Here is a 25082-nt window from a genome sequence, read left to right as displayed (position 1 = left end):
ATACCTCAGCAATGAAATCACAGATTTTCTCATTAAGCATAACATAACTCACTACACTACTGAAGACCATAACCATAACATACTCGGCATCATAAACCGCTTCATAAGAACGCTCAGAGATTTAAATCAAGAGCGAGACTTTACTGAAGAAACAATGAAACATTTTCTCGAAGTATATAATTCCTCAACACATTCTACAACAGGACATACACCAAATTCAATGACACAACAACAAGAAGAAAAGTATATACAAAAGAAACGAAGCCAAACACAAAATATCAGAAATTCAACACAATTTACCCTCATTCCTGGTACAAAAGTTCGTGTAGTTCTTGACGACAAACCGTTGACAAAGAAACGTTTAAGGTTAAGTAGAAACTATTATATCGTAGACTCTACGCAAGGTAATGGATATCTTATAAAAGCTGCTGACGACTTTATTGCGTTTTACCCTCGTCACAAAGTAGTCGAGAGTAGTAATGGCAAACTTGCTGAAACCATTGACGAAGCAAAGCGAGGAGTGGTTATTGAAATACTTGGCTACAACATAAACGATGACACTTATAAAGTAAGATATGAAGGAGGCGTTGAAGATGTTATACCATCTAAGAACTTGAGAGAGTCGAAGCCAACACATCTGGGACCATGAGAGCGGGAGTACTGGAAAGACAAAAATAAGCCAGAAAGAATAAGAAAATTCTTCTAAACTTTTTCATTAGATGTAAATCAGACAAAAATAATGTTTAGGGTAGATGGTTAGATCTAACCTCATTTCTACCCTCACGAATTTTCATGAATTCCTTAAGATAGAAAAAATAACGCTAATTTTTTTCTAACAAATTTTTTTATTTTGTATGTAAGAACAGTAATGTCAGTCGAAGCAAAAACATTCACGAACAAATCTAATGGCGAAACATTCACAAAAGGCACTTATAACGGTATTGAAGTCTTACGTAGAGACAAGGATGGTTACATTAATGCAACAAATATGTGTCAGCAGTTTAGGAAAGACTTTAGAAAGTTGTTGGAAAATAAGTCCTGGGAAGAGTATTATAAGGCGTTTTGTGAAGAATATAGCAACCGCCGGAATACAGACGGTTGGTTTTTATACAAAATTCATGCAGGAATTCCTGATGAAATCAAACAGGTTAGAGGAACGTATGTAGACCCAAGACTTATAAACTATATAGCAATGTGGGCTTCTCCAAAATATTGCATAGCAGTTGGAAAAATTATGGACTCCATAGACAAGAAAGTTCATGAGAAATTAGATGAAGAAGAACTTGAAGATACAGTAGAGAATGCAAAATATTTGTTTGAAGAAGAAGTTAGGAAAATGCATGAAAAACAATTAGAACATGAACGTGAGATGTGTTATGGTTATAGAGATTCTCCATACGAACTAGACCAATGGGAACAAGAAGATTTAAAGAGAGAATTTAGAGAATATGAACTCGCTAAGATAGCATTAGAAGCTGCAGAAAAGAAGTTAAAAGTTTGGGGTCGTTTTGTACAAAAATATTGTGAGTAAATGAACCATTTATTTTGTCATAAACGACCAAAAATAATGTTTAGGGTAGAAGGTTAGATCTAACCTCATTTCTACCCTAGCCGCTTTGCGGCTCTGACCTTTGGGTCTCATGAATTTTCATGAATTTCCTTAAGATAGAAAAAATAACGCTAATTTTTTTCTAAGAAAAATTTTTATTTTGTATAAAAGATATGATTTCAACAATCGGCACAACAACAATTCAAACAACTTCACCAAACTCGTTAGTCATGAATCCAACATCTATGTTAGTAGAGATGAAAAGCTTCATTCCTTCTTCATATAGTTTTGTAACAGAAATACAAAGAATAAAGCAAGAACTTTTAACAAGTAATTTAGACTGTACCGCACAGGATGAAGAAAATGAACAGTATCTTTATGAAATGCAGGACATTATTGACCATTTACCCAAATTGCCTGAAATTCAGCAGCAAAAACTAACTATTCCTGAATTCGATGAAATTGAAGTGAAACCAACTGACTCAGTAGAAATAAAGAAGTTCATACGTAAAGTAAACTATGAGTTTCTAGGATATCATTGCAACCATAAAGTTATGGACAAAGATTGCGACATGGTATATAAGAACATCTCTGACATATATAAATCGGTGGAGTTTAAGACATACGACAACTTTGTTTCATTAGTTGCAAAATGTGTATGGCAGATAAGAGATAAAGATAGAAGAGGTAAGGTATGGAATGAACAGATAAAACCAACTGCTTCAGATTTAAAGAAAACCATTGACGCCTTAGTTGTTTTAGCAGGTAAGGTTTCAGAATATAACGCAAAAACGATGCCGCAATGTTCAAAATGTAAAGCAGCAATGAGGAAATATAACTACTCCGTCAAAGAGATAGAACGTATGAGAAACGACTATGCAGACTTAAAGAAAGAAGCAGAAAAGCCAGCAGAAGATAAAATGGACATGTTAGAATTTCTGAACAAAAACTATCCAACTGCTGACGATTTCCTTCTATCTGACGTCAAGAAGAAGTATAAAGAAACTTTCGGCATTGTTAAAACTTTTGATATCCTCAGCGAAGAAATAGAAGCTACAAAACTGTTTAGAATCTCACGAATTCATAACGTTTACCATGTAAAACGGTTATAAATAATGAGGGTAGAAATGAGGGTAGAAATGAGGTTAGATCTAACCTTCTACCCTAAACATTATTTTTGCTGAAAAATGACCAAATTTCATGAATTTCATTAGTTAGAAAAATAACGCTAATTTTTTTCTAAGAAAATTTTTTATCTTGTATGTAAAGACAGTAATGTCAAACATTGAGTTTGAAACAGTTAGAAAGATAGACAATGACACCAAAGTGGTTAGAATAGGTGATTTAAACGTAAGATACTCAAAGAAATACAACAAATATTCTTTGTCAGACATTATAACACCTTCTGGAAAGAAAACAAAGGACTGGGTTAGAATTGCTTCTACTCAGAAAATTTTGACAAGAAATCCTGAGCTTATGATATCGGTAAGATTCTATGGAACTACAGCATATCTCATTGACAAAAGTCTTATACCAATAGTTTTGTTATGGTTAGACCCAGTTGTTGGATATAACTTCATAACTTATGGTTCATTCGATACGGAACGTTGCAGTGAAGGCTTACTTTACATCGTTCAGAAACCGAAGGACTTCAATACAAAGAGATATAAGATAGGAAGAACATATAATATAACTCAAAGATATGATTCTACAGTCAATAGAGTCAAGGTTGTGTTCGTTAATGATATGAGAGCTGCAGAAACAGAACTACTTGAAAAGTTTGAGAAAATGTATGGTGCTCCCATGAAAGGTAAAGAAACGTTTGAAGTAGATGAGATAGATAAAGCTATAAAATTATTTGACGAAGTTGCTGAAAAATACATGTAAAGCGTTTATTTTTGGTCTTTTGTGAAAGTCAGAAAATAACGCTAATTTTTTTCTAACAAAAATTTTTATCTTGTATGTAAGAAACAGTAATGTCAACATCAGAGAACACAACAACTGCTATCGTTCATGAAGCCATAAATGAAGAATACGAATACATACAATATAACAAACAACTTCGCCTCATTCGTTCGGTCAAAGATGACATGTACCAAATGCAAAGTATAATGAATGCTCTTCGTTCTACAAAGCAAGCATATCATTGGTTTGAAAACCAACAGACAAAAGAACTTTTAGAAGAATTTCCTCATATGATTGCTTCCCTCGGAAAACCGAGAGAAGAGATTCCGTACGAAAATCGCAAGAATTTGGCTCCTGGTTTGAAAGGTTATTATGTTCATAGACTTTTAGTAAATGCTGTAGCAATGTGGGCTTCACCTCGTTATGCTTGTTATATTTTCATGATGCTAGATGAACTATATAAAGCAGAACGTGGAGAGATGGAAAAGAAACTTCAAGCAAAAGATGAAGTCATTGAATCCAAAGACAAAAGCATACAGAAAAGAATACCGCGTTCAGTACCAAAAGGAAAGGAAAAGAGTTATAAGTATATGATTTATACTGAAGAGTTGGAGAAAGAAGAAGATAAAGATATGGTTATGTTATATTTAGTCAGAAGAAACAACAAAAGCTTTTATGACTTAGCTAAGATATATAAATCTGACAGAAACTGGTTCTATCGTGAAAACTTACCGATTTCAATGACACCGAATGAGCAAATAAAGGAAATTGTCAAAAATACTCTTCCTCAAACACACTATGACATCAAAGGTTGCACAATACTTACATTCAAAGAAGACTTACCATTACTGAAGGAAAAAATAACAGAATATTTCGATATCTTCAAAGAGGAAGAATGAAGTCACGACAACATTAACGAAGAAGTCACGACAACATTAACGAAGAGAGAATGAGGTGAAAAAAGAGGTGAAAAAACGGGTGAGATCTCACCTCTTCACCTAAAATATATTTTTGCTTAAATAGCTTCAGGGTCTATTTCTTCAACCATTTCACTTCCTTCGTCAATGTCAATAGAAGCTTCTTCAACCTTTGGTAAGAATTTCTGTATGACATCTTTGTTCGTTATTGTCTTCAGAGATGAAGGATAATATTTCACAGATGTTTCACCCTTCTTATATTCTTTCTGTTCGGAAAGATTCATAGCAATACTGAAGAACTCAACGTTAGAGTTCTTTATAACAGTATAATGAGTATCTTTGACATTCACGAAGAAACTCTTTTGTTTCAAAACTACTGCTAACTCTTGTGAAGTATAACGTTTGCGGTCAATGACGATAGCTAATGGTCTGACATACTGACCAAACTTAGATTCTTTCACAAACTTCTTGTTAAAGATAACATTAACATTTGAAGCATTATTGAACTCATTCTTGATGGCAGTAGCGAGAGCATTGTATGAAAAGAACTTGCAATCTTGCATGTGTTTCATTATAATAAAAAGTTCGAAATATTTTAAAACTAGCCTTAAAAAATCTAAGCTAATTTTTTTCTAAGAAATTTTTTTTATTTCCTACTAAAGATGTATCGGAAGTTGTCTAAGTTAGAACACTCGGAAATAAAACAACTTCTTACAGAAGCTAACATAGATGTTGCAAAACATTACGCGACAAACAAAAAAGCACTCGCTGACTTCATTAAAGACTATAATGGTGCAATAAGTTATGATAGAATTCATGAGTTCATAAAGCCGCAACGCGGCGAGGACGAAGTCCATGCAAGAGCATTTCCTTTAAATGACGTTGCTATTGACTTATATCATAGACGTTCAGTACCTCATGAAGTAAGAAGAGAAATGTTTGACATAACAAATGCAAACGTTGGTGAAACAAGAAGAAGAGACGACACACTGAAACAACAGAGAAGAGAGATGTTTAAGAGCGCTATAGAACAAGTTCGCAAAGCTAACGATGTCATTCGTTCCATTGACGACAAACCAAAAGAAGGTGAGAGATGGTTAAAGAAAGATGAAGAGAATAGGAAGAGGAATGTTAAGACAGGCAATAGACTCATTGACTTTAACATCGAAGCTTTAGATGAACCAAACAGAGACTACTTACACAAACATTTCGGTAAGGTTTTCATGAGACTCTTAGAGAAGATTAAAATAAACTCCCAACAAAGATGGATGGTATGTTATAAACTTGGTGGAAAGTATGAATGTTCTACGTTAAACCTCAATAATATTGGAACATTACTACATCAGCTCTTGAAGGAGAACTTTATATCAGAGATAGAAGCAAATGCTGCAGGTATTGTTGAAATGCACTATGACTTCTTCTTGACAAACATAAAGAATCTTACTGAAATAAAGATGTATGATTTAACAGAATATGAAGGCTTAACGATGTCAGATGTAAAGAAAGGCAAACCAAAAAGAGACCATATAGAGATGAAAGCACACTGACAAATGACCAGAAAGCCATTTTGGAAGCTCTTAAGCAAACAGGAAACCCAGCACTTATAGAAAGCTTTTGGAAAGATAATGGTGAAAAGAAGTTTTATAAGAAGAGAAACGGTCAGTTCTGGAAGTATCTTTGCACATTACCTATAAATCTTGAACGCTACCAAATCTTCAATGAACTGAACAAAAGAACTGCAGCACTTATGACAGAGGACAATTGTTTCGTTTATGCTTGCATTCAGGCTGGAGTAAATGAAGAAACTATTGACCACATGAGAGAAGTCATTCGTGTTAGAGACTTTCCTCAAAGTAAAGTACAAGAAATTTCTGACGCAACAGGTATAGCATTTAATGTTACCATTGGTTATTTCGACAACTCCAAAGATAACAGAATAATTCACTGCATACCAAAAGAATGTGAAACTGCTCGAACTATTGACTTACTTCTTGTTGAAGACCACTACATGCTAAATGAAAGATTACCAATGACAACATACTTCATCAGAAATTACAGAGAAATCTTGAAGGAGTGTGGTGGAATGAACATTGAGAAACAGATGAAGATTTATACAAAGAGAGAGAACAAATATGTTGTTCGTAATGATAGAACTACACCTCTATGGGATGTTATGAAAACATTGTGGGGGTGCAAATATTTCGAACCTATTTCTTATGGAGAACTTTTCACATATACGACTGACTTATATAAACAGAACCTTGCACCATTTAAAGACTTGTCATATTCTCCTAAGTATCGTGTTCGACTGAAGGAGAAAGCAGAGTCAAAAGAAGTAAATAAAGCTAAGTGTAAGTTCATACCTGAGCACGTTTTCTTTGCTGACTTTGAGTGTAGCACAGACGGCTTTCATAAAGCCTTTAACATCTGTTACGACAGTGAAGATGGTTCTGTGAGTGAAAGCATTTGGGGTCAGAACTGTGCAACAGAATTTTTGGAACGACTTCCTGACAAGAGTTTAATATATTTCCATAACCTCAGTTATGATATAAACTTCATCTTAAGACACATGACAGAAGTGAAAGGAACTCCCATCATTAAAGGTTCACGAACAATGCAAATAACTGGCTTATATAAAGGAAGGGCAATTATTATAAAAGACTCTTACAGTGTTATAAATAAGAAACTTAAACTATTTCCTGCTATGTTTAACTTACAAACAGGACCGAAAGAAGTATTTCCATATAACTACTACAGCAGTGTTTTGTTAGCAAATGACAACAGAACTGGTGTCATTTCTGAAGCATGTAAGTTTATCCGGGATGCAGATACATTCATGAAAAACATAGATTCCATCAAAGGTTGCAGAATAGATGAGAACCACTTCGACTTAGAAAAGTATAGCACATTTTATTGCAAACAAGATGTAAGAATTTTAAGAGAAGGTTTTGTTAAGTTCCGCAATGACATATTGAAAGAGTTTGATTTAAACGTATATGACTACGTTAGTATTTGTTCTATTGCTAACAAATTGTTTGAGAACAGAGTGTACTTCCCGAATGGAAATTTATATGACCTCTCAAATAAACCAAGAGAATTTATTTCACGCTGTATTCAAGGTGGAAGATGTATGCTGTCAGATAACATGAAACAAAAGAGCGAAAAGAAACTCATTGCTGACTTCGACGCTGTTTCATTATATCCATCAGCTATAGCAAGACTTTATACTTTAGAAGGTATTCCAAAGGTTATGAAGGAAGAAATGTTAAGCACAGAGTATCTCATGAGACATTTATTCGATGACGACCAAAAGGAACCCATTGGTGAAAAGTTTATGTCCGGCTTCTTTGTTCTCATTAAGATAACAGAGATTGGAATACATAGACACTTTCCTTTAATAGTTTGTGACCCTGAACTAAATCCAGAACTTAACGTTCCCAGAAGTTCAAACACTTGCTGTTTAATGTATGTTGACCATATAACATTACAAGACCTCATAAAATATCAAGGTGTCAAATGTGAAGTGTTGCAAGGATACTATTACGATGGAAACAGAGATATTAGAATAAGAGATGAAGTAAAGAAGTTGTTTGAGTTAAGGTTAAAGTATAAGAAAGAAGGAAATCCTTTGCAAGAAAATATAAAGCTCATTCTGAACAGTATTTATGGCAAAACTATTCTATCTCCTATTGAGTCAAAAATAACCATAGTAAATGACAAAGATGCTATAAGATATGCCATCAGAAACTACAACCATATAGTGAAGTTCGAAGGTTTGGATGGTTCAAATAAAACTATTTTCAAGCTAACGAAAAGCATTTGCAGACACTTTAACTTCTGTCCACTTGGTGTTAGCATTCTGTCAATGTCGAAGAGAATAATGTGTGAAGTATTCTGTACTGCTGAAGATATGGGACTTCAAATCTTCTACCAGGACTGTGATAGCATGCATATTTTCAATGAAGACATCCCACTGTTAGCTCAGGAATTTCGGAAGAGATACGGTAGAGAACTTATTGGTAAAACATTAGGTCAGTTCCATTCTGACTTCGCAGAAATAACACCTGGAAAACAAAGTTTAGCATACAAGTCAATATTTTGTGGAAAGAAGACCTACATAGACTTACTCACTAACGATTTAAATGAAGTTGCATTCCATGCACGTTGCAAAGGTGTCAAACAAGACGTCCTTGCTTTAACAGCAAATGAAATGTTTCCTGAAGCTATTCAATGCTATTACAATGAAGATAAGAACATTCACATACCTGTTGGAACATATGACAAAGACTCTGAGTTCAGTGTTATGAAGTTATATAAAGCACTTTATGACGGTCAAGAGATTGCATTCGACTTATGTAAGTCTTCTAGTCCTTGCTTTGCTGAAAAGTTTAACTTCTCAATAACGACTAAAACAAGCTTTATTCGTAAGTTGAAGTTCTGAGGTCATTTATTTTTGTCAGCAATGAGGTCATGAATGAGGTCATTTATTTTTGTCAGCAGTGAGGTCATGAATGAGGTCATTTATTTTTGTCAGCAATGAGGTCATGAATGAGGTCATGAATAAGGTCATGAATAAGGTCATGAATAAGGTCATGAATGCGATCATGAATGAGGTCATTTATTTTTGTCAGCAATGAGGTCATGAATGAGGTCATGAATAAGGTCATGAATAAGGTCATGAATAAGGCCATGAATGAGGTCATGAATGAGGTCATTTATTTTTGTCAGCAATGAGGTCATGAATGAGGTCATGAATAAGGTCATGAATAAGGTCATGAATAAGGCCATGAATGAGGTCATGAATGAGGTCATTTATTTTTGTCAGCAATGAGGTCATGAATAAGGTCATGAATGAGATCATGAATGAGGTCATTTATTTTTGTCAGCAATGAGGTCATGAATGAGGTCATTCGTGATAAAAATAAAGCTAGCGTAGATTTTACAATACTGTGATGGTAGAGTTTAAGAGTTGTGCTTCAATGTAGAGACAGTCCTTATGGTCTGGAGGTAAGAACACTGGGCAGTTATGGTCATGAGTGGAGAACATGTCTATCCAAAACTCACGATTGAAGCCAGTTAATTTATAGTATTTAGGGTTAGGAAGTGGTGAAGATCTTGTATGACCAATGAACTCATTTTCAACTCCCTTACTTAAGTTTGAATATAATATAGCTTGCTTTCTATCCCAAATACCTGGAAATCTAATTTCGGAAAATTCATTTTTCCTCGGAAGCATTGCATCATAATTGAAAACAGTCTTGAAATCATCACTTGGTTCAGAGATTTGAAATCTTATACGTAATGGATTTTCTTTCTCTTTAGCTACTTCATTGAATGGTGAGAATACAATGAATTGACAGTCATGAGTTCCATCGGCATTTGATACAAACTCGTAATGAAACGCTATTAATCTTTCTACAATTCCTTCTTCTTTCAGTTGTGCAAGAAACTCACGTAAAGGCTGTAAAGTTTGTACTTCAATGTTAAACTTCTTTTGAAAATTTTCGTAAAATGTAATTATACAGTCTTCTAACGTCGTACTGTCATTGAAGTATTTGTATATGTGAATGTTTTGGGCGCTTAAAGACTGTTCGTCATTTTCTATCTCGACTTGAAGTATAAAGTCAACCTTTCTGAAAGCACGTGTTATATACATAGATGTTATGCCAATGTACTTCTCTTCATTTATGTTCACAATCCAGTCTGTTGGAAACTTAAACGTTACTCTGTTCCCCTTTATTTTGACGTCAGGGTTTTCACTACTGAACGCAATAGATAAAGGTATTTGTCTATACATTTAGTTCCGATAAAAATAACCCATTTACTCTTTCTTTGCTTCAGCTTCTTTAGCTTTTGCTTCAGCTTCTTCTCTAGCTTTCTTCGCCAGTAGTCTTGGGTTCTTTTGTCTTCCAGCAGCTAATGCAGCAAGTTGTTTGTCACTAAGTTTTCTCTTTGGTCTCTCTGGCTTTTGTTCTGGTTTTTGTTCCTTCAGTTCGGATAAAATTTGCTCACGAATTTCTTTCTTCAATGCTTCAACATCTATGACCCCTTGGGTCTTGTCCGTAGGGCTTGTCTGAGTCATTTGACTGCAGATAAAAAAACAAAATTAAAACTTTAACCGATGTAAAATGAGCTTGTCAAAATCAGAGCGAGAGTCTATTATATTAAATGACGCAAGAGGAATACAACATCCTTTCTATTACGTAAGTCAGAGTAAAGATGGTAAAATATACGTAAGAAAAAAAAAGGTACCATTAGCGAATGCAGAAAGCGACAACATTAAGGTGCATGGCAAGGGTGAAGCCCATATAAAACCCTCTGTTCAAACTGAGCCACCAAAAGAACAAGAAGAAAAGAAGCCAGATGTACTTTCAATAACGAACCAAGAGCTTATTGCAAAGTTCGTGAATTTCATTGAAAAACAAACCGAGTCAAAGAATCCTGACCCACCAGTGAAAGAAGTTGAGACAAAAGAGAATGTACAGTTCATTGAAAATGTCAAGAAACAACTTCCACCACGAATGCCAAGAAGAAGAGTGAGAATAATGAAGTAAATAGATATTTTTATCTGAAGTAAATACATACAGAACGAACAGCTAAACGAATTTACTCCAGCAGAGCATATTCATCAGATTCGCTCATATTTCGATATCATAGACAATGCAGTTCAAATTGGTGACACTAATAGAAAATATTCTGACGCAAAGATTCCATCACAACCTGGAACTGCTAAAGATAACACATGGGTAACATTCAATCTCTCACCTCCTGGTGAAAATATGTTGGACCTTTACAATACATTCATTACGTATAAAATGGAAGGTCAATTTATTGTAGATAAAGAAATTGGTTCAGGTTCCAATAAAACAAACCCACCAGGATTTTGGATTGGTTTCGATGACGCTTTCTATGCAGTTGCTGGATATCAAATCCTTGCAAACGGTCGTATCGTATATTCTCAAGACAACGCAAGAGAAGAAGCATATATAACTTCAGTTAGTATGGTTAAGTTGGGTACGGCGGCACTGCGTTCCACCTTACCCAAGTTAACCTTAAATATTTACAAAACCATCTGACACATAAATGACTTCACTAACGAACTCACTAATGTAAAAAATAAACGTTCTCACTATCGTTCTCACTAACGACTTCACTAATGTTCTCATAAATTTTCCTCAATATCTTCATCATCAGTGTTAACCCTATTGTAGTCATACTTGAAGCCATAAACTTTCTCTAACTTCTTAACGTACAATTTACATAACTTACCTTCGTCATCGTATGGTTTAATGATATAACTATTTCTATCTTTATACACAGTCAATGAAAAGTCAACTGGTCTCGGATGTATTTGAAAGAACATGTTATGCTCAGGAAGGAAGAATAAATGTTTAAATGTATGTTTGTTATACTGTGGAATTCGAATGAGTTGCTTTTGTTCTGTCATTTACATCCAAATAAAAATTTTCAGTAAAATAAAAAATAAACTTAAAAATTAATGATATCACCACCCTCACACGTATGAAAACATAGCACAAAAATAAATTTAGGTGAAGTGGTGAGATCTCACCTCTTTTTTCACCTGTTTTTTCACCCTGTTGAATTCATTGCTTTATAACTCTCTTCCTTTCTCCAACTCTTCTAACTTCTTCCTAAGTTCAGCAATGTTGTCCTCATGAAGTTTAATCTTCCTTAATATACCTTCTCTATCTAATGGTTGCTTTATCTTTCTAAACTGAACTCTACCATCCTTCATAGTATGAATGTAAAAACCTTCTGGAATAGTTCCTGATTTAATGTATTCTACCAAAAACTTTTGTTTCATTGCTTCAGTGACTTTATTTGTCATTTCAATCAAATAAAAATTTTAATATTAAATAAAAATAACGTTATTTTTTCAGTAAGGAAACGCAGGAGTTTTACGATTTATTTGAGGAGTAGGTTCTGGTTTAAATGTTGGAGTCGGTTTAGGAGTTGACTTTTGAACAGGAGTTTGTACTTCCATAGGTTCAGGAGTCATTGAAGGTTTTGCTTGTGAAGGCGTTGGTTTTGCTTGTGAAGGTGTTGGAGTTTGTTTAACTTCAACTACTTCAGTATTATTTACAACATTTGCTTTATTTCTTTTCAACATCATAACTGCTCCTGCTGTAGCTAGCAAACCTAGTGGGAGACCATATCTTATATAAGGACTTGACCAAATGCTATTTTTGACAGGAGCTGGTGGAACACCTAACCTTGGTGAAACTGCTCTTTGCCATTGTGCAGCTCGTAAGAAATATTCAATAGGTGCTCCATAATCGTTTGGTAAAGTTTGTTTCATAGATGGTGAAGGTTCACGAGAGCTTGATGAAGAACTCATTTATAAGCTTTAAAAATAAACGTTCATCCTTTATTCCTCACTGTCGTCCGTAGCTAAGTTATAGTCATCTAATCTTATTATGGGGATGCCATTAGCACGCACCTGAATGGCAAAGCAACAATCCCTCATAAATCCAATAAGTGGCTTTGGTACATTTTCAGTTGCTAGTTCAATAGGTCCTTTAACAGACAATTTGTATGTTATTGGAGCAGTAGATGTTTGACCTTGCTGGAAGCAAAAGTCCACTTCTGTTGGAAAACCACATAAGAAATGTGTGTTGTCATAGCTATCCCATTTATGTTCCACACTACCATCATCCACCAATGATCTCATAACATCTTCATTAAATCCTATCATATCATTGTTTGTATTGCAGGCGTTCGCAACCATTTCATAAAATACAGGTCCATATGATTTTTCAGGTTCTGCAGGCATATTTCCATAAGCTCCCATGGAAAGCTGAAGATATTTAAACTTAGGGTTCTCAAAATTAACATAATAGTTGTCTTTCTTTCTAAATAGTGCCCAAATACTTTTAACATTAATAGGCGTATAAGCTGCTGTAAATGTTGCACTTGAACTATCTGTATTCTTTGAGAATGAACCGTCCATAGGAATCCAATCCATAACTTTAACAGGAAAACATAAAGCCTCGTTTGTATAATGTTCTACAAGTTCTGTATAAATGTTAGGGTCTAAAGAGAATGACTTTGGATGAATGAAACATTCATTAAAATCCATCTTTGTTCGAAATAGTTGCTGGGTTACAGTTGTAATAGTAACTGTTCCACTAGCTTCTACTGCCTTCGTTATCATAGTGAATGATTCATTCCATGGAACAAATTTATTTGTCGGTGGATTTGAATCTGAAGCAAATGCAACTTTAAGAGTTGGATTGAAAGCAATGATATCATTTACAGATATAGATGTGCATTGTAAGGCGTCGCTACTGAACTTTACTTTAAGCTGAATGTTTCCTGCAAAAGCTGGAATAAATCGAATAGCTTCTAATGGAAGGAATCTTCTAACAGGAATTCTTAAACGAAGCTTAAAATCAAATGATTTTCCTGCTGTAATTGGACCACTAACAATTTGTCCTGTTCTGCATGTTCCCGAATGACTCCATACATCTTCATGTCGAGTCTTTGAGAAAACATCTACTTTCTTTATTTGTTCGGTAGTTTTGTGAGTTTGAAGTTATATATGCTTCTTCTCTTGCGTTGTCTTTGAGAATATACGATACGACCGTTTGCAAGGATTTGATATCCAGCAACTGCATAGAAAGCGTCATCGAAACCAATCCAAAATCCTGGTGGGTTTGTTTTATTGGAACCTGAACCAATTTCTTTATCTACAATAAATTGACCTTCCATTTTATACGTAATGAATGTATTGTAAAGGTCCAACATATTTTCACCAGGAGGTGAGAGATTGAATGTTACCCATGTGTTATCTTTAGCAGTTCCAGGTTGTGATGGAATCTTTGCGTCAGAATATTTTCTATTAGTGTCACCAATTTGAACTGCATTGTCTATGATATCGAAATATGAGCGAATCTGATGAATATGCTCTGCTGGAGTAAATTCGTTTAGCTGTTCGTTCTGTATGTATTTACTTCAGATAAAAATATCTATTTACTTCATTATTCTCACTCTTCTTCTTGGCATTCGTGGTGGAAGTTGTTTCTTGACATTTTCAATGAACTGTACATTCTCTTTTGTCTCAACTTCTTTCACTGGTGGGTCAGGATTCTTTGACTCGGTTTGTTTTTCAATGAAATTCACGAACTTTGCAATAAGCTCTTGGTTCGTTATTGAAAGTACATCTGGCTTCTTTTCTTCTTGTTCTTTTGGTGGCTCAGTTTGAACAGAAGGTTTTATATGGGCTTCACCCTTGCCATGCACCTTAATGTTGTCGCTTTCTGCATTCGCTAATGGTGCCTTTTTTTTTCTTACGTATATTTTACCATCTTTACTCTGACTTACGTAATAGAAAGGATGTTGTATTCCTCTTGCGTCATTTAATATAATAGACTCTCGCTCTGATTTTGACAAGCTCATTTTACATCGGTTAAAGTTTTAATTTTGTTTTTTTATCTGCAGTCAAATGACTCAGAGACAAGCCCTACGGAAAGACCCAAGGGGTCATAGATGTTGAAGCATTGAAGAAAGAAATTCGTGAGCAAATTTTATCCGAACTGAAGGAACAAAAACCAGAACAAAAGCCAGAGAGACCAAAGAGAAAACTTAGTGACAAACAACTTGCTGCATTAGCTGCTGGAAGACAAAAGAACCCAAGACTACTGGCGAAGAAAGCTAGAGAAGAAGCTGAAGCAAAAGCTAAAGAAGCTGAAGCAAAGAAAGAGTAAATGGTTATTTTTATCCGAATTAAATGTATAGACAAATACCTTTATCTGTTGCGTTCAGTAGTGAAAACCCTGACGTCAAAATAAAGGGGAACAGAGTAACGTTTAAGTTTCCAACAGACTGGATTGTGAACATAAATGAAGAGAAGTACATTGGCATAACATCTATGTATATAACACGTGCTTTCAGAAAGGTTGACTTTATACTTCAAGTCGAGATAGAAAATGACGAACAGTCTTTAAGCGCCCAAAACATTCACATATACAAATACTTTAAAGACGATACAACATTGCAACAATGTATGATTTCATTTAATGAAATGTTCGAGAAAAAGTTTAACATTGAAGTACAAAACTTTACAGCCTTTACGTGAGTTTCTTGCACAACTGAAAGAAGAAGGTAGTCAGCCACAACTTATAGACTTTCATTATGAATTTAATGAAAATGAAGATGGAACTCATGACTGTCAGTTTGTTGTATTCTCACCATTCAATGAAGTCGCTAAAAGAAAGAAAATCCATTACGTATAAGATTTCAAATCTCTGAACCAAGTGATGATTTCAAGAATGTTTTCAATTATGATGCAATGCTTCCGAGGAAAAATGAATTTTCAAAGATTGTAACACCTGGCATTTGGGATAGAAAGCAAGCTATATTATATTCAAACTTAAGTAAGGGAGTTGAAAATGAGTTCATTGGTCATACAAGAACTTCACCACTTCCTAACCCTAAATACTATAAATTAACTGGCTTCAATCGTGAGTTTTGGATAGACATGTTCTCCACTCATGACCATAACTGCCCAGTGTTCTTACCTCCAGACCATAAGGACTGTCTCTACATTGAAGCACAACTCTTAAACTCTACCATCGCAGTATTGTAAAATCTACGCTAGTTTTATTTTTTCTGAAAATTTTTATTTGAGTGAAAGGCATGGAAGGTGAAGGACATTGGCAAACACTCGAACATGACAATGACTATGAAATCTTTTCAGAGTACCCATATCCAATTAGGCGCATAAGTAACAAAAGAGTTGTAAGTGAGTTTGACAACGGTGATGGTTATATTTGTGTTTATTTAAACAAACATAAACTCTTTAAGCATAAAATTGTTGCAAATCAATTTATACCGAATCCTGAAGGACTTCGAGAAGTAGACCATATAAACAGAGACAGAGGAGACTTTCATATCTCAAACTTAAGGTGGGTGTCGAGAAGACAAAACATGAGAAATATTTCTGGTTCGAATGGTTATTGGTTTGACATTGTAGACACTCTTCCTGAAGATGCTGTTGAAATTATACAATACTCTAAATTTACTCTAGAAAATTACTACTATGTCCCAAGTGAAGATGTCTTTTACTATTTCATGGGAACTCAATACAGACGAATGAATGTCTTAAGACAGTATAGCAAAGATTATATAAACATTACAGATGTAGAAGGAAGAAGAACAAAGCTGTCTATTGCAAAGTTTAAGAGAGACAATGGTTATACATAAATGACAAAAATATATGACCTCATTATTTTTATCACGAATGACCTCATTGCTGACAAAAATAAATGACCTCAGAACTTCAACTTACGAATAAAGCTTGTTTTAGTCGTTATTGAGAAGTTAAACTTCTCTTCAAATGCAGGACTAGAAGACTTACATAAGTCGAATGCAATCTCTTGACCGTCATAAAGTGCTTTGTAAAGTTTCATTAAACTGAACTCAGAGTCTTTGTCATATGTTCCAACAGGTATGTGAATGTTCTTATCTTCATTGTAATAGCATTGTATAGCTTCAGGAAACATTTCATTAGCTGTTAAAGCAAGAACGTCTTGTTTTACACCTTTACAACGTGCATGAAATGCAACTTCATTTAAATCGTTAGTGAGTAAGTCTATGTAGGTTTTCTTTCCACAAAATATTGACTTGTATGCTAAACTTTGTTTTCCAGGTGTTATTTCTGCGAAGTCAGAATGGAACTGACCTAATGTTTTACCAATAAGTTCTCTACCGTATCTCTTCTTAAACTCTGCTGCAAGCTTTGGTATGTCTTCATTGAAAATATGCATGCTATCGCAGTCCTGATAAAATATTTGAAGACCCATATCTTCAGCAGTACAGAATACTTCACACATTATTCTCTTCGACATAGATAAGATATTAACACCTAAGGGGCAAAAGTTAAAGTGTCTGCAAATGCTTTTCGTTAGCTTGAAAATAGTTTTATCTGAACCATCCAAACCTTCGAACTTCACTATATGGTTGTAGTTTCTGATGGCATATCTTATAGCATCTTTGTCATTTACTATGGTTATTTTTGACTCAATAGGAGATAGAATAGTTTTGCCATAAATACTGTTCAGAATGAGCTTTATATTTTCTGCAAAGGATTTCCTTCTTCTATACTTAACCTTTAACCTTAACTCAAACAACTTCTTTACTTCATCTCTTATTCTAATATCTCTGTTTCCATCGTAATAGTATCCTTGCAACACTTCACATTTGACACCTTGATATTTTATGAGGTCTTGTAATGTTATATGGTCAACATACATTAAACAGCAAGTGTTTGAACTTCTGGGAACGTTAAGTTCTGGATTTAGTTCAGGGTCACAAACTATTAAAGGAAAGTGTCTATGTATTCCAATCTCTGTTATCTTAATGAGAACAAAGAAGCCAGACATAAACTTTTCACCAATGGGTTCCTTTTGGTCGTCATCGAATAAATGTCTCATGAGATACTCTGTGCTTAACATTTCTTTCTTCAATACTTTGGAATACCTTCTAAAGTATAAAGTCTTGCTATAGCTGATGGATATAATGAAACAGCGTCGAAGTCAGCAATGAGTTTCTTTTCGCTCTTTTGTTTCATGTTATCTGACAGCATACATCTTCCACCTTGAATACAGCGTGAAATAAATTCTCTTGGTTTATTTGAGAGGTCATATAAATTTCCATTCGGGAAGTACACTCTGTTCTCAAACAATTTGTTAGCAATTGAACAAATACTAACGTAGTCATAAACGTTTAAATCAAATTCTTTCAATATGTCATTGCGGAACTTAACAAAACCTTCTCTTAAAATTCTTACATCTTGTTTGCAATAAAATGCGCTATACTTTTCTAAGTCGAAGTGGTTTTCATCTATTCTGCAACCTTTGATGGAATCTATGTTTTTCATGAATGTATCTGCATCCCGGATAAACTTACATGCTTCAGAAATGACACCAGTTCTGTTGTCATTTGCTAACAAAACACTGCTGTAGTAGTTGTATGGAAATACTTCTTTCGGTCCTGTTTGTAAGTTAAACATAGCAGGAAATAGTTTAAGCTTCTTATTTATAACACTGTAAGAGTCTTTTATAATAATTGCCCTTCCTTTATATAAGCCAGTTATTTGCATTGTTCGTGAACCTTTAATGATGGGAGTTCCTTTCACTTCTGTCATGTGTCTTAAGATGAAGTTTATATCATAACTGAGGTTATGGAAATATATTAAACTCTTGTCAGGAAGTCGTTCCAAAAATTCTGTTGCACAGTTCTGACCCCAAATGCTTTCACTCACTGAACCATCTTCACTGTCGTAACATATGTTAAAAGCTTTATGAAAGCCATCGGTACTGCACTCAAAGTCAGCAAAGAAAACGTGCTCAGGAATGAACTTGCACTTATTTTTATTTACTTCTTTTGACTCGGCTTTCTTCTTCAGTTGTACACAATACTTTGGAGCATATGTCAAATCTTTAAATGGTGCAAGGTTCTGTTTATATAAGTCAGTCGTATATGTGAAAAGTTCTCCATAAGAAATAGGTTCGAAATATTTGCACTCCCACAATGTTTTCATAACATCCCATAACGGTGTTGTTCTATCATAACGAACTACATATTTGTTCTCTCTCTTTGTATAAATCTTCATTTGTTTCTCAATGTTCATTCCACCACATTCCTTCAAGATTTCTATATAGTTGCGAATGAAATATGTTGTCATTGGTAATCTTTCATTTAGCATGTAGTGGTCTTCAACAAGAAGTAAGTCAATAGTTCGAACAGTTTCACATTCTTTTGGTATATATCTCTTTATTTCATTATGTCTTGAGTCATTGAAATAACCAATGGTAACATTAAATGCTATACCTGTTGCGTCAGAAATTTCTTGTACTTTACTTTGAGGAAAGTCTCTAACACGAATGACTTCTCTCATGTGGTCAATAGTTTCTTCATTTACTCCAGCCTGAATGCAAGCATAAACGAAGCAGTTATCTTCTGTCATAAGTGTTGCAGTTCTTTTGTTCAGTTCATTGAAGATTTGGTAGCGTTCAAGATTTATAGGTAATGTGCAAAGATACTTCCAGAACTGACCGCTTCTCTTCTTATAAAACTTCTTTTCACCATTATCTTTCCAAAAGCTTTCTATAAGTGCTGGGTTTCCTGTTTGCTTAAGAGCTTCCAAAATGGCTTTCTGGTCATTTGTCAGTGTGCTTTCATCTCTATATGGTCTCTTTTTTGGTTTGCCTTTCTTTACATCTGACATCGTTAAGCCTTCATATTCTGTTAAATCATACATCTTTATTTCAGTAAGATTCTTTATGTTTGTCAAGAAGAAGTCATAGTGCATTTCAACAATACCTGCAGCATTTGCTTCTATCTCTGATATAAAGTTCTCCTTCAAGAGCTGATGTAGTAATGTTCCAATATTATTGAGGTTTAACGTAGAACATTCATACTTTCCACCAAGTTTATAACATACCATCCATCTCTGTTGTGAGTTTATTTTAATTTTCTCTAAGAGTCTCATGAAAACCTTACCGAAATGTTTGTGTAAGTAGTCTCTGTTTGGTTCATCTAAAGCTTCGATGTTAAAGTCAATGAGTCTATTGCCTGACTTCACATTTCTCTTCCTATTCTCTTCATCTTTCTTTAACCATCTCTCACCTTCTTTTGGTTTGTCGTCAATGGAACGAATGACATCGTTAGCTTTGCGAACTTGTTCTATAGCACTTTTAAACATCTCTCTTCTCTGTTGTTTCAGTGTGTCGTCTCTTCTTCTTGTTTCACCAACGTTTGCATTTGTTATGTCAAACATTTCTCTTCTTACTTCATGAGGTACTGAACGTCTATGATATAAGTCAATAGCAACGTCATTTAAAGGAAATGCTCTTGCATGGACTTCGTCCTCGCCGCGTTGCGCTTTATGAACTCATGAATTCTATCATAACTTATTGCACCATTATAGTCTTAATGAAGTCAGCGAGTGCTTTTTTGTTTGTTGCGTAATGTTTTGCAACATCTATATTAGCTTCTGTAAGAAGTTGTTTTATTTCCGAGTGTTCTAACTTAGACAACTTCCGATACATCTTTAGTAGGAAATAAAAAAATATTTTTTGAAAAAATTAGATTAGATTTTTTAAGTTATTTTTCAAAATAATTTAATATTTTTATTTTAATGAAACACATGCAAGATTGCAAGTTCTTTTCATACAATGCTCTCGCTACTGCCATCAAGAATGAGTTCAATAATGCTTCAAATGTTAATGTTATCTTTAACAAGAAGTTTGTGAAAGAATCTAAGTTTGGTCAGTATGTCAGACCATTAGCTATCGTCATTGACCGCAAACGTTATACTTCACAAGAGTTAGCAGTAGTTTTGAAACAAAAGAGTTTCTTCGTGAATGTCAAAGATACTCATTATACTGTTATAAAGAACTCTAATATTGACTTCTTCAGTATTGCTTTAAATCTTTCCGAACAGAAAGAATATAAGAAGGGTGAAACAAATGTGAAATATTATCCTTCATCTCTGAAGACAATAACGAACAAAGATGTTATACAGAAATTCTTACCAAAGGTTGAAGAAGCTTCTATTGACATTGACGAAGGAAGTGAAATGGTTGAAGAAATAGACCCTGAAGCTATTTAAGCAAAAATATATTTTAGGTGAAGAGGTGAGATCTCACCCGTTTTTTCACCTCTTTTTTCACCTCATTCTCTCTTCGTTAATGTTGTCGTGACTTCTTCGTTAATGTTGTCGTGACTTCTTCGTTAATGTTGTCGTGACTTCTTCGTTAATGTTGTCGTGACTTCATTCTTCCTCTTTGAAGTTATCGAAATATTCTGTTATTTTTTCCTTCAGTAATGTTAAGTCTTCTTTGAATGTAAGTATTGTGCAACCTTTGATGTCATAGTGTGTTTGAGGAAGAGTATTTTTGACAATTTCCTTTATTTGCTCATTCGGTGTCATTGAAATCGGTAAGTTTTCACGATAGAACCAGTTTCTGTCAGATTTATATATCTTAGCTAAGTCATAAAAGCTCTTGTTGTTTCTTCTGACTAAATGTAACATAACCATATCTTTATCTTCTTCATTTTCCAACTCTTCAGTATAAATCATATACTTATAACTCTTTTCCTTTCCTTTTGGTACTGAACGCGGTATTCTTTTCTGTATGCTTTTGTCTTTGGATTCAATGACTTCATCTTTTGCTTGAAGTTTCTTTTCCATCTCTCCACGTTCTGCTTTATATAGTTCATCTAGCATCATGAAAATATAACAAGCATAACGAGGTGAAGCCCACATTGCTACAGCGTTTACTAAAAGTCTATGAACATAATAACCTTTCAAACCAGGAGCCAAATTCTTGCGATTTTCATACGGAATCTCTTCTCTCGGTTTTCCGAGAGAAGCAATCATATGAGGAAATTCTTCTAAAAGTTCTTTTGTCTGTTGGTTTTCAAACCAATGATATGCTTGCTTTGTAGAACGAAGAGCATTCATTATACTTTGCATTTGGTACATGTCATCTTGACTGAACGAATGAGACGTAACTGTTTGTTATACTGTATGTACTCGTATTCTTCATTTATAGCTTCATGGACTATAACTGTTGTTGTGTTCTCTGATGTTGTCATTACTGTCTTTACATACAAAATAAAAAATAAATAAAAATAAAACTAACTTTATTTTCTGACTTTCACAAAAGACCAAAAATAAACGCTTTACATGTATTTTTCAGGCAACTTCGTCAAATAATTTTATAGCTTTATCTATCTCATCTACTTCAAACGTTTCTTAACCTTTCGTGGAGCACCATAACATTTTCTCAAAAACTTCAAGCAGTTCTGTTTCAGCAGCTCTCATATCATTAACAAACACAACCTTGACTCTATTGACTGTACTGTCATATCTTTGAGTTATATTATATGTCCTTCCTATCTTATATCTTTTTGTGTTGAAGTCCTTCGGTTTCTGAACGATATAAAGTAAGCCTTCACTGCAACGTTCCGTATCGAATGAACCATATGTTATGAAGTTATATCCAACAACTGGTCTAACCATAACAAAACTATTGGTATAAGACTTTTGTCTATAAGATATGCTCTTGTTCCATGAAATGCTACTGATATCATAAGCTCAGGATTTCTTGTCAAAATTTTCTGAGTTGAAGCATTTCTAACCCAGTCTTTGTTTTCTTTCCAGATGGTGTTATAATGTCTGACAAAGAATATTTGTTGTATTTCTTTGAGTATCTTACGTTTAAATCACCTATTCTAACCACTTTGGTGTCATTGTCTATCTTTCTAACTGTTTCAAACTCAATGTTTGTCATTACTGTCTTTACATACAAAATAAAAAATAAATAAAAATAAAATTAGCGTTATTTTTCTAACTAATAAATTCATTATTTTTGTGCTGATTCAATAAAAATAATTTTTTAGGTGAAGAGGTGAGATCTCACCTTTTTTCCACCTAATTTTTCACCTCTTTTTTCACCTCTTTTTTCACAAGCGTTTTACATGAATTGTACGATGTATATTTGAAATCCTAAACAATTTCGTAGCTTCAATTTCTTCTTTTAGTACATCGAATGTTTTAATCATGCCGAAAGTCTCTTTATATTTCTTCTTGACGTCAGACAGAAGGAAATCTTCTGCAGTTGGATAGTTTTTTGTTCAGAAATGTCACATATCCATTTTATCTTCTGCTGGCTTTTCTGCTTCTTTCTTTAAGTCTGCATAGTCGTTTCGCATTCTTTCTATCTCTTTGACTGAATAGTTATATTTTCTTATTGCTGCTTTACATTTTGAACATTGCGGATTCATTTTTGCGTTATACATTGAAATAAAACCAGCTAGAACAACTAAGGCGTCAATGGTTTTCTTTAACTCAAAAGCTACTGTTTTAACTGTTCATGCATACCTTACCTCTTCTATCTTTATCTCTTATTTCCCAAACACATTTTGCAACTAATGAAACAAAGTTATCGTATGTCTTAAACTCCACCGATTTATATATGTCAGAAATATTTTTATAAACCATGTCGCAATCTTTGTCCATAACTTTATGGTTGCAATGATATCCTAGAAACTCATAATTTACTTTACGTATGAATTTCTTTATTTCTACTGAGTCAGTTGGTTTCACTTCTATTTCGTCGAATTCAGGAATAGTTAGTTTTTGCTGTTGGATTTCAGGCAATTTGGGTAAATGGTCAATAATGTCCTGCATTTCATAAAGATACTGTTCATTTGTTTCATCTTTCGCACTACAGTCTAAATTACTTGTTAAAAGTTCTTGCTTTATCTTCTGGATTTCTGTTTCAAAAGTATATGAAGAAGGAATAAAGCTTTTCATCTCTACCAACATTGACGTAGGATTCATGACTAGCGAGTTTGGTGCTGTATTGTTTGAATTGTTGTTGTGCGATTGTTGAAATCATATCTTTTATACAAAATAAAAAAATAAATAAAAATAAAACTAACTTTATTTTTTCTATCTTAAGGAAATTCATGAAAATTCACGAGAAAGCTAAAGCAATCTGAGCCGCTAAGCGGTGAGGGTGAAAAACAGGTGAAAAACGGGTGAGATCTCACCTCTTCACCTAAAATATATTTTTGGTGTAAATTTATGTTAAATAAATGGTACCATTAAATGATATCATGATTGTTCTCATTCATGTCTGATTTACATCTAATGAAAAAGTTTAGAAGAATTTTATTATTCTTTCTGGTTTATTTTTTCTTTCCAGTACTCCCGCTCTAATGGTCCCAGATGTGTTGGCTTTGACTCTCTCAAGTTCTTAGATGGTATACACATTTCAACGCCTCCTTCATATCTTACTTTATAAGTGTCATCGTTTATGTTGTAGCCAAGTATTTCAATAACCACTCCTCGCTTTGCTTCGTCAATGGTTTCAGCAAGTTTGCCATTACTACTTTCAACTAATTTATGTCGAGGGTAAAACGCAATAGAGTCGTCAGCTTTTATAAGATATCCATTACCTTGCGTAGAGTCTACGATATAATGTTTCGACTTAACCTTAAACGTTTCTTTGTCAACGTTTGTCGTCAAGAACTACACGAACTTTTGTTCCAGGAATGAGAGTAAATTGTGTGTTGAATTTCTGATATTTTGTGTTTGGCTTCGTTTCTTTTGTATATACTTTTCTTCTTGTTGTTGTGTCATTGAATTTGGTGTATGCCTGTTGTAGAATGTGTTGAGGAATTATAACTTCGAGAAAATGTTTCATTGTTTCTTCGGTAAAGTCTCGCTCTTGGTTTAAATCTCTGAGCGTTCTTATGAAGCGGTTTATGAATGCCGAGTATGTTATGGTTATGGTCTTCAGTAGTGTAGTGAGTTATGTTATGCTTAATGAGAAAATCTGTGATTTCATTGCTGAGGTATGCACTGTCTTGGTCTGATGTTAAAGTACTTGGGCTATGTTCTGCTACAAACTTTTGTAAAACTCTTAACACTTCACGAGTTCCTTTATTCCTCATTGGATATGCATATGCTTTACGAGTGTTAACATTAATGAAGATGAGGAATGGTTTATGTCCTCCTTTTTGCTTTGAATGAGAGTGTCAAATTGGTATGCGTCAGGAGTGTTGGAGTAAATTGGTAAAAAGTAGTCGTAAGGGTTTATTTTTGTTTGATGTACAACATTTTTGTCAAAGAACCTTTTCACTTCAGCTCTGTTAGTAAATCCCCAACTCTT

General features: G+C 34.2%; 12 protein-coding genes and 2 pseudogenes across 14 annotated transcripts, besides 2 other annotated features; 7 read left to right on the top strand and 7 right to left on the bottom strand.

Annotated features, from left to right (window-relative positions):
• Positions 1-25082: part of a mobile genetic element that runs on past both edges of the window.
• On the top strand, positions 155-649 carry TVAGG3_0359360 (integrase core domain containing protein family; the record flags this gene model as incomplete). The annotated part of the gene is made up of 1 exon (XM_051231403.1): positions 155-649. One exon carries the CDS (start codon positions 155-157, stop codon positions 647-649), a length of 495 nt encoding a protein of 164 aa, XP_051101133.1.
• Positions 869-1364, top strand: TVAGG3_0359350 (uncharacterized protein; the record flags this gene model as incomplete). Its single annotated transcript, XM_051231402.1, has 1 exon — positions 869-1364. A coding segment is annotated over one exon (496 nt), but the record flags the coding sequence as incomplete, so codon positions are not given.
• On the top strand, positions 1723-2353 carry TVAGG3_0359340 (organellar and viral DNA polymerase type B; the record flags this gene model as incomplete). The annotated part of the gene is made up of 1 exon (XM_051231401.1): positions 1723-2353. A coding segment is annotated over one exon (631 nt), but the record flags the coding sequence as incomplete, so codon positions are not given.
• On the top strand, positions 2825-3369 carry TVAGG3_0359330 (organellar and viral DNA polymerase type B; the record flags this gene model as incomplete). The annotated part of the gene is made up of 1 exon (XM_051231400.1): positions 2825-3369. A coding segment is annotated over one exon (545 nt), but the record flags the coding sequence as incomplete, so codon positions are not given.
• Positions 3934-4353, top strand: TVAGG3_0359320 (uncharacterized protein; the record flags this gene model as incomplete). The annotated part of the gene is made up of 1 exon (XM_051231399.1): positions 3934-4353. The coding sequence occupies one exon, from the start codon at positions 3934-3936 to the stop codon at positions 4351-4353; it is 420 nt and encodes a 139-aa protein (XP_051101129.1).
• Positions 4470-4655, bottom strand: TVAGG3_0359310 (uncharacterized protein; the record flags this gene model as incomplete). The annotated part of the gene is made up of 1 exon (XM_051231398.1): positions 4470-4655. The coding sequence occupies one exon, from the start codon at positions 4653-4655 to the stop codon at positions 4470-4472; it is 186 nt and encodes a 61-aa protein (XP_051101128.1).
• Positions 5034-5773, top strand: TVAGG3_0359300 (organellar and viral DNA polymerase type B; the record flags this gene model as incomplete). Its single annotated transcript, XM_051231397.1, has 1 exon — positions 5034-5773. A coding segment is annotated over one exon (740 nt), but the record flags the coding sequence as incomplete, so codon positions are not given.
• Positions 6119-7077, top strand: TVAGG3_0359290 (organellar and viral DNA polymerase type B; the record flags this gene model as incomplete). The annotated part of the gene is made up of 1 exon (XM_051231396.1): positions 6119-7077. A coding segment is annotated over one exon (959 nt), but the record flags the coding sequence as incomplete, so codon positions are not given.
• Positions 9311-9826, bottom strand: TVAGG3_0359280 (uncharacterized protein; the record flags this gene model as incomplete). Its single annotated transcript, XM_051231395.1, has 1 exon — positions 9311-9826. A coding segment is annotated over one exon (516 nt), but the record flags the coding sequence as incomplete, so codon positions are not given.
• Positions 11415-25082: part of a mobile genetic element that runs on past the window's edge.
• On the bottom strand, positions 11984-12220 carry TVAGG3_0359270 (uncharacterized protein; the record flags this gene model as incomplete). The annotated part of the gene is made up of 1 exon (XM_051231394.1): positions 11984-12220. The coding sequence occupies one exon, from the start codon at positions 12218-12220 to the stop codon at positions 11984-11986; it is 237 nt and encodes a 78-aa protein (XP_051101124.1).
• Positions 12761-13471, bottom strand: TVAGG3_0359260 (uncharacterized protein; the record flags this gene model as incomplete). The annotated part of the gene is made up of 1 exon (XM_051231393.1): positions 12761-13471. One exon carries the CDS (start codon positions 13469-13471, stop codon positions 12761-12763), a length of 711 nt encoding a protein of 236 aa, XP_051101123.1.
• On the bottom strand, positions 17515-18538 carry TVAGG3_0359250 (annotated as a pseudogene). The gene has a single exon. A coding segment is annotated over exon 1 (1024 nt).
• TVAGG3_0359240 lies at positions 19115-20058 on the bottom strand (annotated as a pseudogene). Its single transcript has one exon. A coding segment is annotated over exon 1 (944 nt).
• TVAGG3_0359230 (uncharacterized protein) lies at positions 21170-21478 on the bottom strand (the record flags this gene model as incomplete). Its single annotated transcript, XM_051231392.1, has 1 exon — positions 21170-21478. The coding sequence occupies one exon, from the start codon at positions 21476-21478 to the stop codon at positions 21170-21172; it is 309 nt and encodes a 102-aa protein (XP_051101122.1).

The sequence above is a fragment of the Trichomonas vaginalis genome, chromosome V (assembly GCF_026262505.1).
Source record: "Trichomonas vaginalis G3 chromosome V, whole genome shotgun sequence".
NCBI lineage: Eukaryota > Parabasalia > Trichomonadida > Trichomonadidae > Trichomonas > Trichomonas vaginalis.
This window is presented reverse-complemented; position numbering and strand designations above follow the sequence as displayed.